The sequence below is a fragment of the Emydura macquarii genome, unplaced genomic scaffold, assembly GCF_026122565.2.
Source record: "Emydura macquarii macquarii isolate MOO-44397 ecotype Brisbane River unplaced genomic scaffold, CSIRO-AGI_Emac_v2 contig_1363, whole genome shotgun sequence".
NCBI lineage: Eukaryota > Metazoa > Chordata > Testudines > Chelidae > Emydura > Emydura macquarii.
Genome location: NW_027131500.1, coordinates 16,935,992 through 16,948,798, shown reverse-complemented (window position 1 = coordinate 16,948,798; position 12,807 = coordinate 16,935,992). Strand labels below are relative to the sequence as shown.

General features: G+C 38.1%; 1 protein-coding gene across 1 annotated transcript in view; it reads left to right on the top strand.

The window, feature by feature from the left end:
* ETFDH (electron transfer flavoprotein dehydrogenase) overlaps positions 1-12,807 on the top strand; it is a 29,540-nt gene that overhangs the window by 1,036 nt on the left and 15,697 nt on the right. Inside the window, exons 2-8 of the mRNA XM_067551824.1 lie at positions 3,713-3,859; positions 4,846-5,075; positions 5,508-5,589; positions 6,002-6,120; positions 6,423-6,500; positions 8,056-8,202; positions 9,821-9,961. Of these exons, the coding sequence (XP_067407925.1) occupies positions 3,713-3,859; positions 4,846-5,075; positions 5,508-5,589; positions 6,002-6,120; positions 6,423-6,500; positions 8,056-8,202; positions 9,821-9,961 (944 nt within the window). The remainder of the gene's footprint in view (positions 1-3,712; positions 3,860-4,845; positions 5,076-5,507; positions 5,590-6,001; positions 6,121-6,422; positions 6,501-8,055; positions 8,203-9,820; positions 9,962-12,807) is intronic.

Genomic DNA, 12,807 nt, shown 5'->3' with positions numbered 1-12,807 from the left:
GTTATCTGCTGTAAAATACCATGAATGGATGTAACACTGGATATATATTTTTAATTCCCTATATTGTAATGCATGGATAATAGGAGAAAATGAGTTATTTTTCTGTCTTTGCTCCATTATTTAATAATGCACATGGAAATAATCCCTTTGGTAGCAGTTATCAAAGAGTTTCATGCAGCAATTTCCTTCTCTTTTTAAAAAGTGTGAAGGGTGTTTGTTATGAGTGAAGTGCCGAATCACTGAGGTCACAGTCTTGAAAATACTTCTTCTGTGCAGGAGCATCATTTGAGTCTGCCTGCTTTTTTGCCAGTACAGTGTAGGGGCCTAAAAGATCATTAACAAAGAATTCTAATTATCTTACTTTCGTATAACTTTAATCAAGTAGGAGTCTCATCAGAGCTCTCTCAAATGCTAAATGAAGCTTGCATGTTTTAAGGAATGTATCTGCAATTGTTTCTGCAGTTATGAAGTATGTTCTCTTCTGCAATACATTACTGTAACGTTTTCTGTTTTAAAAGTAAATACTGCTTGAGACCCTCTCCTAAATCTATTGCAGTTAATCGTGACATCTGGATTGTGTATTAAAGTTAGTATGACTGAACCCACATGAATAATACTTGTAGTCCATGCATTTTACACTGTCCTGAGAGAATACACAATGGAGTGTGGTATGATATAAAGGTTATATTGGTTTTAGTTTGAGATGAGTGCATTATTCACAAGTTCCAATAAAAAAAAAGTTCCTCACTATCTTAGATATTTGGCTTATGCTACTTTGAATAAATATCTATTTTATAAATGTTCAAAGCATTTTAGAAAACAAGTGATATTATTTATCGTCTCTCTTAACCTGTAAAGTCAGGCTGGGGGATGCCAATGGCGCACAAGGAGGAGGAGGTAGGGAGAATTCTTAATTTTTAAAGTGTCACAGCTCATGAGCCATCTGAACTAGAAATATCTGTCAGACCATCATGAACTAATATACATTTATATGAAGATATGGGAACATAAGATAGTGTTTGAAATGCTAAGGCATGTATAGATGTAAAAATCTATTCCAAGCTCCGCCTGATTAGCTTTTTCATAGTAAATCTTCCCCCTTTCTCTGTACACTCCAGTCTCCAACTTCTTTCCTCCTCATCTCCCCCTCTCCCCATGTTGAAATCTGAGTAGTTAAACTAGCATACTTTTGGTATTTTAAGTCCCCTCTTATGCATTTAGTCTGAAAGGAACTAACTTGTAGTCCTCACAGGCAAAAGTATCATTGGCTTCATGACAGATGACATGAGTGGGTCCATAATTTCTTTTATTTCCATTATTTTCAAAATGACCTGGTGTTTGTTTAGTTTTTATTTTATTTTTTAAGCGAGGCCTGGTAAATCGACTTTTAATATTTTGAATCGTTTGAACCATGATAGGATTCTATTCTCTCGCTTTTGCACTTTCTATTTCTATTCATTGGCGTTACATTTACCAATTCCATTGCGTATTGATGAGGAAAAAATAGTCCTTAGTCTATACATCACATTATTGCTTGTGAAAAAGGGAAATTATTAAGTATGAGATATAATAGCCACTCTGAATAAGGTCTTGTTTTAATTATTGAAAAAATGCAGTTGGGTGTATTTGCTCCTGAACACCATCAGGATTTTGATGTGGTTGCAGTAATGTTTAGGAAGCACAGTTAAGAGTTAACTGTATGTGTAAACCTTTCCTTTGGAATAAAGTATACTTTAACCAATCTAAACTTTTACTCTTGATCATGAAACTTTGTTCAGGCCCATAGCCAAGGACCAGCTGCCTATCTAGTGTTCATATGTGCAGGTGCAATATGAAACAAACTTAAATGAAGGTGTATATTTCAAATTTTTGTAACCCTTTTTTGTTTGTATGTTGATGTTTACAGTAAGTCTTTAGAAGTTTGAAATTGAAAAATATTTCCTTATAAAATATGTTTTTCCTTTGTATGTGCATATTTATACTTATACATATTTTTGTTATCTCTAGGGCTTTTTGATTGGATCAAATTTGATTTGATTAGGACCTCTGAAGATGGTTTTAATCATAGATATGAAGATCACTGCAGCATTTGTTTAGATTAAAAAGAACACATAAGTAACTATATACACTTTGAAACTAAGAAAAGGCTAAATTTTAGACTTCTTTACTTTGACACAGTCTGTGTCATCACCTGTGTGTCTATGTACCTGATCATCCTTGCAATGCCATTCATGCCTATGGAAAATTTTCAAAAAAGTTCTGTTGCTATTTCCGTATTCTGGTTTGGTGACTTTATTACAAGGGGCGTTGGCCGGAAAACTATATGTGATTACTTAGGAAATCAGACTACATGGCTCCTATTCCTCATCTGAAGTTATAATATTGTGTTTATGATTGAACAGCTACTTGTTGAGTACAGACCATAATGTCAAGTAAAGAATAAACAGACTCGATGATTTCCTAAGGACTAAAGGTCTTGTTTCAAAGATTGGTGGCTGTACCAATCTCCCGATTAGTAGTGGTAGTAAACTAAAAACTGCCATTTTAAAATAGAAAGAATCAATCCTAGTCTTTTCTGAGTGACTCAGGCTCTCTTGTCTCTCAAAACTACACCAAGACGGTTAAAAGTTGTGGTACAGGAAAGTCCAGGAGAAGACTAGCCAGAATGTTAGATTAGTTGTATTTTGAGTTGGTGGAGCTATGCGAGGAAAGTTGCATAGCCCTTCCTTTTACTTTGATTAGTTTTTCAGTGTTAAGACTTTCCTGAGCTCTAACTTTGCTCAACTTTTTTTTTTTTTTTAAAGGACTAAGCAGCTAATATTGTCTGTCCTTACCCAATATACTGGATGGCATTGAAATGTTATGGTTATTTTTCTATTATTTTTAACTTATGTTTCAAATTTATTTTTCTGTTGAGTTTTATGTTTTAGTGACTGAACTACAGCAAACTGGTCACATCCATATATTGTAAGTTCTTAAAAATTCAAGTTTAGTGACTGAAATTAGGGATGGCAAAAGCATCTACTATCATCGAGTAACTATATGCAAGAATAAATCCTAATTTTGATGTCCACATATTATGATGGTGGATGCTCTAAAAATATGAACATAAACTCTATTTTAATATGAAATTCATCTTCCTGATCCCTCAAGCCTCTCATATATGGCAGCCATAGAAGTTTCCTCCCTCTCTACTTAATTACTTTACTTTAAAATTATTAACAGTAGGCACAAAGATGAGGGAATTAAACTGGCATATTATTAAGCCTGTTCTAAAACTACAGGCTTACCCTGTGCAAGGAACACAGGAACTATAAAATAGGAGAAAACTCTAGTAAAACAGAAGATAAACACTTTGTATATACTAGATGCTAGAAGGGTAAATATCCCACATTTAACAGCTGAAACTAAAAAAGTAATTTTAAGAAATGGTTTTTCCATATGGCAGGCACTATTTTCCTACTGCTAACTCCTGATCATAGGAGTGTGGTGGTGCACAATGTGTCGATGGATCGATGCCCTCTGCAATTAACTTCCTATCTTTAATCCTGAAACATGGAGTAGGATCGTGGTTTATTAATTTGTTTAGGACTTTTCTGTACTGAGTAGCCTCAAGATTTAAAAATAAAATGTGGGTTCAAGCCCGTGTTGTTAACTATTAGCTATGTTAATAGTTGAACGATTCAGCTACTCTAGTTATCCCTTTTTACAGCACATCATTGTTTGCGTGCTTTAAAGTCGGTAAAGAAAAACTGTCTACCGCCATTGTATACTGCAAGATGGGCTTCTACTTCCTCTGTGCCTCGTATCACTACACACTATACTATTCATTCTCGGAACAAAGACAAACGATGGGAAGGTAAGTGAAAAACTACATGTTAAGAAAACAGATTATCTATATAACTTGCAGGCATTTCTAAATGTTAACAGCACTGATTATTTTATTTTACAGAGATGCTCTTCTGGTAAGTGCAATACTAAAGATTCAGATGACATATTGTGGTTGCTTGCTTATGATGGTCAGCTTTAGTGCAGCATCATATTTAGTTTGTTCCTAATTGAACTAAAAAAGTATGAGACTTCAAGATGCATATGTGTAAATACATCTTGTAGCTATAGATCTACAAATGAAAATGTTAACATTTTTCTTGTTTATCTTATTACCTTATTGCAGTCAGATATGTATTTATCTACTTTTGCAGTGTATTGTCATGAGTTGATTGTGATGAAATAAGACAAATAAGAGATTTATTTTTGCTATTTTAATCTATAAATTCACCAACCCTAATGGCTCCTATGCCACCCTTGGAGAAAGTTGGTGTTACTGTGTCATCTTTATGTCCCACCAATCCCTGCTGGCAGAACAGCACTTGGGGACCTCTGACTATCAGAGCAAATCAGCAGATACTTGGGACTTAACCAGCATTCCCAGGATAAAGTGGAAGAAGAGGGATCATAGAGGTTGCTTAATGACACTTCCCCCCAAGCTGTATCAAGCACACCTCAGATATAAGCCCAGGTATGGGCCCTTATTTTCAGCATTCTAGGATGGCACAATCACTGGAGGTTAGTCTCTCAGGTTCTTTTTATCTCTCTCTTTATTAGAAAAGGCTTAGTCTTACATTGCAAACATTAGGCAAAAGCAAAATTAAAATGCTGCTCATGTACATTAAATGTTCATATCTGTTGAATATTAGTCCCACCTCAGTGCAAGGTGACAATTTTTCATACCTGATTGCTGATATGACAAAGCAAAACAAAAGCTTTAGAGAAATATGGAAAGAGAACAGTGAGAAAGAAATATTAATGGACAATCTTGCTATATCATACTTTGCTCTATTAAAGGGGTGAACATGGAAAGATTTGCAGAAGAAGCTGATGTTGTCATAGTTGGAGCAGGCCCTGCGGGTCTTTCTGCAGCTATTCGACTCAAACAGTTAGCCAAAGAGCATGACAAAGAAGTTCGTGTTTGCCTGGTGGAGAAAGCTGCTCAGATCGGTGCACATACACTTTCTGGTGCTTGTCTTGAGCCACGTGCTTTGGAAGAACTCATACCAGACTGGAAGGAGCGAGGGGTATGAATGCCCAATTGTGATTCATCTCTATTTGAAACAAACTCAATATGAAGTTCCACGCTATACCCTTATATATTCTTTCTAAATAATGTTGAGGATTTAAAAACATCATCTTTTCATTGTACAGCTGTTTCCTTTACCTTTGTTGTGTAGAAAACTCTTGGATAAGAGAAAAAGGAACTGTTGTTTGTAAAACACCCTATTCCAATTCCAATAGTTGACAAGTATTAATTTTTCTTGACTTTTTACCTGTATATTGCTCTGCCTGAGATGCTCTGTACTTTATATCTTACTCTCTCTCATGAAACTTTCTCATAAGACCATTGTGTCTTTGCATTCTACTACACTAGATCTTTAATTAGTTCCTTGGGAAGGGAGAGAAAGTGTTTTGCTTCTTCATTGTTCATAGTGATGACTTTCCTTCTTATTTAGGCTCCATTTCAGACTCCTGTAACTGAAGACAGATTTGGGATTTTAACAAAGAATTACAGAATTCCAGTGCCAATTCTTCCAGGTACAGCTAAGGGAAAAGTTAAAACACTTAATGAAAAAATAGGGGTAAGATTTAAAATAGTTAAAGAGCTGGGCTATGTTATATTTCTCAAGAAGAAACTACATTATATGCTAGGAGGCAAGCAATACTGCATCAGCTGCATTATAGAAACCTTGTACACAGTGTAATAAACTATCGTGATGAGGGCCATATAAGTAAGTAGATTATACATATTAAAACTTGCACAACATCACTGTGTAGAGGCAGCAGTCAGCAAAAAAATACTGGTAAATGCCATTGAACCAAACTTCTCTATTTTTAATACAATTTTTAATTTTAAGCATGTATGTCCCATACCTCTTCTATGTGTATGTGTATATATTTTAATCCATAAACCTGAATAGATTGTGGTGTACTTCTCCCTTTTGCCCAGGCCTTCCAATGACTAATCATGGAAATTATATAGTGCGCCTGGGGCACTTTGTGAATTGGCTGGGTGAGCAAGCAGAAGCTTTGGGTGTTGAGGTGTATCCAGGCTATGCAGCAGCCGAGGTAATATAACTATTCCTATGTGCAAGAGAGATTTTAGCCCAATTTTCTGTTTTTTTAGCAAGTCTCATATTACACAGAAATGCTTGAAAAATTAGGGCTCAATTCTGCAAATTCCTAAATGCTCTGTCTCCGATCCAGCAAAGCATTTAAGCACATGATTAATCCCGTTGTCTTTGAGACTGAGCTGTTAGTTAAAGGTTTGAGCTTTTCAACCTTCATGTGTTCTGTATTTGGAAATAATTTTAGAAATGGGATTAAACTGAAAAGTCATTAAAATAGTTGTTGTTCAAACATTTCCGAAGGTTCTTTTCCACGAAGATGGCAGTGTGAAAGGGATTGCGACTAATGATGTAGGCATTCAAAAGGATGGAGCACCTAAAGTGAGTACTTATCTTTTTAACAGGCAAAGGTCCAATTCTATAGTTGCTACATATGTCATTCTAGTCCATTGGTATGCATGGTGTGACATAACCTTAAAACAAACACACACAAAAAGTCCCTGCCTTGAGGACTTCAAAGTTTTTTAGAGCATAGTCTACTAACACATTTACTCATGCAAGGAGCTAATCTTGGAGCAGAGTAGGTTCCATTCTGGGATTATCAGTGAACGTCTTCAGAGAAGGAGGGATTGTTTAAGGAGGGATTTGAATGACCCTCAAATGAGGGAGGTGGTTGTTTAGCATAAATAGAGTCTGGAGTGGTGGAGTGGAAGGAAAAAGTTCCAGGAAGAGGACAGGAGGGAAGATGGCAGGAAGTGAGTGGGAGAAAGACCTGTCCAACTGGTAACTAATAAAATACAAAACAACTGTTTTCTGCACTGTGCCATTTTTGTTGTACTTTGCTGACCCCATCCTATCTGTTTTTTGTGGGCAAGGTGCATTCATCCAGATAACTGATGGTAGCTGTCTGCATGCACTTAGTGCTTCCTCTTTTGGAGTATTTTTGGCTCACTTTTTAAAATGTGCTTTTTCTGCTAATAAGGAGGCTGAGGTTCCTGTATTTAAAATAGTCAATCATGAAATCATTTATTTACAACACTTTTACCTTTGAAATAATTCAAACAGAAAATCTGTCAATTCCCATTATACCATTATTGTTATACCAAATAGCTAAAAATTATTTTCAATTCTATATTTTCACCAGTAGATGGTACCAGTAATATTCACATTTGTTGCAGTAGTTGAAAGGCTGATTTTATTGCTGATGTAAAGAGCCCCAGAGCTAGGAATGTAGAAAAGGAACAGAATGTCTTCTATGACTTGTAAGAGAACTGCACCATTTATTCAGGAATTTGTCTGTCTTGCCAAACATTTTCTGTATTAATTCATTTAATTTAGTAATCTTAATAATTACGGCCCCAATCCTGCTAACACTTGCACAGGTGTTTAACATTACGCTCTGTGCATAGTTCCATTGAAATCAATTGTACTACTGACAATGCATTGAGTTAAAGGTGTGCAAATGTTTGTAAGATTAGGGCCTTGATCAGTACATTTACTTAAATCGTAAGCTCTTTGAGGCAGGGAATGTCTCTTGTTTGTGTTTGAGCAGCACGGAGCCAATGGGGCCCTGATCAGTGACTCAAGCTCCAACATACTACCAGAGTACAAATTAATTTAAAAAAAAAAAAGTGAAGGCAATGGTATAAATGTACAATAAAACAAGCATTGATTCTTATGTAGGTGCAGGAGAAAGATAACTGCAAAACATTTTTTCTTACTTAGATTTATACATTTGAAGACATAGATACTGTAGGATGTCTGCGTTGAGAAACCATAGTTTCTTGGGAAGCCCAGGAAGGCCACAGTAACATCAACATATGCCCTGCAGCTTCTCCAGTCTCTGGAGTACCCCAGAATCAGGAAGATGCACTGCACTTAATCTCACCAATGTAATCCAAACAATGTGGTAATTACAGATACTTTTCTTTTACAGGCTACCTTTGAAAGAGGTTTGGAGCTACATGCCAAAGTCACGTTCTTTGCAGAAGGTTGTCATGGACATCTTGCCAAACAATTGTACAACAGATACAATCTAAGGGAGAAATGTCAACCTCAGAGCTATGGTATTGGACTGAAAGAGGTATCCCTACTTAGTTTTATCACAATACCTGTAAGCGTAAATGGTTGAAGTATAAGACTTGCTGTAAACTAGACTGTTTCTATATGTGTGTGTAAACTGCTTTCTAAAAATGAGAATTTTGCTTTGCACACTTAAGTTGTGAGTGTTGAGAACTTGGAATTATGTTTTTAAACTTCTGAAACATTTGGGTATTCTAGAATAAGGAAATGGAAAAGGGCTATTAAGTTCTGACATCCATCTGCTGGGCACTGTAGGGTTAGTCCGTATTGTACTTTTCCTTCTTAAGCTCCTTAATTTCTTATATGAACATTAACTCATTTGCTTTTCTGCTGCCATTTTTTTAACATCATAACTAACTCTAGGTAGTCTTGTTTGATTGCTCACCCCATTTTTTTCCATTTACAGTGTAGGTATTCTTTAATCCTGTGAAGCCATGCTGGCCACTTCACTATCCAATCTGGTTTTGTTTCCAAACTAAATTCACTCTTTAAATTGACTTAGCTTGTAAGTAATTTCAGACTTTTTAAATGTGCAAAATATTTTTTTTTAAGATCCAGTTCTAGCCTATCCCTGACTGTCTCTCTGAATAAAGGAAAACAAAGGTTACAGCTAAGTTGGAAAACTGTCCAGGTATTGCACAGCTGTCAGAAAGATTGTTGGGGCTTGCAACCTTGTGACTGTTCTGTGATATGTCAGGGGTATAAGCTAGCTGGTGCTCCATTGAATTATAGTGAAGTAAAGACAGAAAACTTTCTTTGATCTGTACAGCAGATGTCAAAATTGTGCTAGCTACTCATTGTCTCCGGTGTTAATTCAATATGCATATAGTTCAGGCATTGTGTGGGGTTTTATTTTTGGAAAATACTTCTAAAGTTTTTTCTGAGTACAATATATTACACTTGTTAAGTAACTTTAAACAAAGTATATTCAAAGCATTAGCATGAATTAACTAAATATGTGTTCCTTAACAGTCAGTGTCTACTCCAAATTATGGATATATTATCTGCAAAATAATTTTTAGACTTCTGTATTTTTAAAACTATGAAACCTATATGAACGTCAAGTAATACAATATAGTAGAAGGTTGGCCTTTGAGCATTTGAGGTTCCAAAAGTAAGTGATTACAGTAGCTTATTTGAAGTCCCAAGTAAAGAAGTTCTTAAAAGGAATTTTCAGTGTTAAGTAACCAAAATTTTTTCTTTCTTAAAAAACAAATTGTCAGTGCTTTTCTTCTTGCATTCATTCACGGAGAAGTTGTTAAAATCACTGATGCAAAACACAGGATCTTCTGTGATTAATGGTGGATGCAGGGGCTGTGACAAATTTTTTCTTCCATGTTGTAAATATTAAGTATCATTCTGTTTGTTGAATTTGCTGATGTGAGTTGTTTTAAGGAAGTAAAATATTTGAACTGCCACTTGAAAATATGCTGACAGAGCATGTGTACAGCCTTACTGTGTCCTCAGCTCTATGGGCTTTATCATATACCACAGAGTAGTAAATTGAAAGTAATGTTTTTGTGATCTTGATCCTATCATTTCTAGTTGGGTTTTGTTTTTATTTTGCATTATTGAAAAGCTCAGCCGGTATTTGCGTTATAAAAAAGTCTTTATTCCAGTTGTGGCTTGTTGATGAAAAGAAATGGAAACCAGGAAGAGTGGAACACACTGTGGGCTGGCCATTGGACAGACATACATATGGAGGATCATTTCTTTATCATTTAAATGAAGGTGAACCATTGATAGCTCTTGGGTTTGTGGTAAGTAATGTTTTGCTGATAGAAAAAAATATATTTTATGTGGTTTTTGCTTCTTTTTAATGGGAAGATGAAGATACTTTCTTTTAACAGCAGTAGATCAAGTTTGATACTTGATCATCTTCCTATGGTTGTCATTCCTGCACAGCCAAAGTGAATTCATTATTAGTCTTTATTTAGATTACTGCCTATGTAGTGTGAGCAGATAGAACCTGATTTAAGAGCAAAATATATACAGCTAGATTTTTCAAAGAATGCATTTTAAGGAAATGGTAAGAAGCCCCATATCTTAGCTTAATTTTTTGGGATGTAATAAGAACTTAAGTTAAAAAATGTTAAGATTCCAAAGTCAAATACTTAAAGGTTATGGAAATGCCTGAATTAAGATTGCCTGTGCAACCTTAATTTGGCCCCCTTGCAGTGTGCATTCTGATAAGCACTCTTGTGTTCTATCCCAGGTTCTGAGAGTAATGCACTAGTCTAGTGCAGTGGTTCCCAATCTTATTGCACAAGAGGGCCACGTAAACCTAAGCACAACCTTGCGTGCACCAAACAGATTTTGCATATTTTAATAAGATTTAAAGTGACTCGTATTGATTTATATTTTAAGTTCAGCTTGTTTTGTATGTATTTAGATAGACAATACTGTACATATAAACAACCTATTTACACACTTTGTAAACTAAAATGATGTAAACATGATGACAAAATGCAATGAATTGGCTGTTAGTATATTGCATTGAAGCAGGCTGTGAGCCTTACGAAATGCTCTGGTGGGCTGTGTACAATCTGCAGGCTGTAGGTTGGGCACCACTGTTCAAGTGGATGCAGACTCTGTCCCTGATCTGTTAGTTCTTGTCTCAGTCCCCCACTTTGCTTCCCTCAGTTCCCTGTCCCAGTTGCCTCACCCCTTCAGCAACTCACGCTCCTGTACTATAAGCAGGCTGCTTCCTCCTTGCTGTCTCTGAACTAGCAGGAGGAGCATTGTGAGCAAAAGAGAGTCTCTGCTCTCAGTTCGTGGGCACAACACCATAGATTGATGATAGAAAGAACAATTACAGCAGAAGTGCTGTTCAGCCCCTGCAGTTCTGGGGTGGTGCCTGCTGCATTGCTATGTGAGCATAGTTAATGCAAAGTCTAGGTGCACGAAGAAGCTCTGAGGGCCTGGAGCATGCTCAGTGCACATAGAATTTTTGGAGAATTTAGTAACCAGAACTCTCAGTCTCTACTGAACTTATAGAAACTTGAGATTTTTCTGGGGCTCAGAACTTACCCCAGGGGGAATTCTGTGCCTCTGCACGTGTGCAGAATTCATGACTCATGCAGATTTCTTTGCTTCCCCACAGAAAATGATGGGGAAACAAAGGGAAGCTGCAAAGCAGTCATGCCACTCCCCAGCAAAACGGGCAGGTGGTTTCCAGTACCTGGAGCAGCTGGTAGAGTGGTAAATCACCATGGGAACGCCCGTGGGTGTAGTTTAGGAGGGTCAGGAAGGGCATTTCGTCCCCCAAACAGAGGCAAGGCTTGGGGGAGGGGGCACCACCCCTGCTCCCAATTTTCCCAAGCACAGAGCTGCCTGGGTGAGTAAGGGTGCCACCCCTAGCGGAATGCCACCTCCTGGGTTCTAGTGCATGTCATGTTCCTCTTCTATATGTGCTGGGAGCTATCCTGTTTTCTGTGTGATGGTGAATGCTCATGGTGGGGCAGGGTCGGGGAAATGGGGAAACTGGTGGGGAGGAGGCAACGGGAAAGGGGGATGTGAGAGTGAGGGGAGGAGGATAGGGCAGAGGAGAGGAAGTAAGAGGGGATGGGGAAGAGAAATGGATAGGGGGATGGGAAGAGAAGTGAGAGCCCAGCATGCGGCGTCCTCTTGGCAGTGGCAGCAGCAGCTGGGGCTCCCCTGTTAAGCAGACCCATCAAATTCCCATCCCGACGAGTCCCCCCTGCACCTGGGCCATCTTGATGAGCCCCCTGCACCTGAACCCCGACCCCACCAAGCCCCAACCAGCTGCACCCAGACTTCCCCACCTCGCTGAGCCCTCTCCCCCAGCATCTGGATCTGCCTTCCGAGCTCCATCCACCTTCACCACCCTGCAGTTGCATTCCCCGTGCACCTGGAACCCCTGTGCATCCAGATCCCCCCTGCTGAGCTGCTCGCATCCAGATTGCCCCACACAGAACCCTCTCACTCCACATCTGGATCCCCCACGTACTAAGCCCTCCACACTTGGATCCTGCTGGGCTGAGCCTGCCTGTCCACACCTGGTGCGCCTGGCGCAGAGAGGCAGGGCCCCTGGATGTTTCTGGGGTAGGCCGAGCCCTTGCACTGTGTCAGGGTTGGGTGCAGCTTTGGTGCCACATCCCTATCCCGGAGAAGGGCTGCAGGGTGATCGCCCATCTCTGTGCTCCCCACTGTTATGCTGGAGCCTCCACATTTATTTATTGACAAAATTTGCAGAATTTTTTTTGGTGCAAAATCTTTAATTTTTTGGTGCAGAATTCCCTCAGTAATAATAACTTGGCCAAATTTTAGCATATTTTCATGGGGAGAACAAAAGGCAGCAAGTCCCTGACACCAGGGTGAACTCCCTGCCAAATTTTAAGTCCCTGCTTTAAAGCACAAGGTGCTAGAATTTCTCAACAAACAGCTGTACAAATTTTTTAACATGTAAAAAACTATGTATTTTTCTTTAACTTTATTCTGAGAATTGCTAAATCATTTATATGAAAATTTTCCCAAAGAAATTCACCCAAGGCCAGGCACCAAGCATTGGAAATTTCAGCCCAGATAGTTAAATATATAAGCAACAGTCTTACAGTGGGAAGTGCCAGGCAACCATAATTACAGG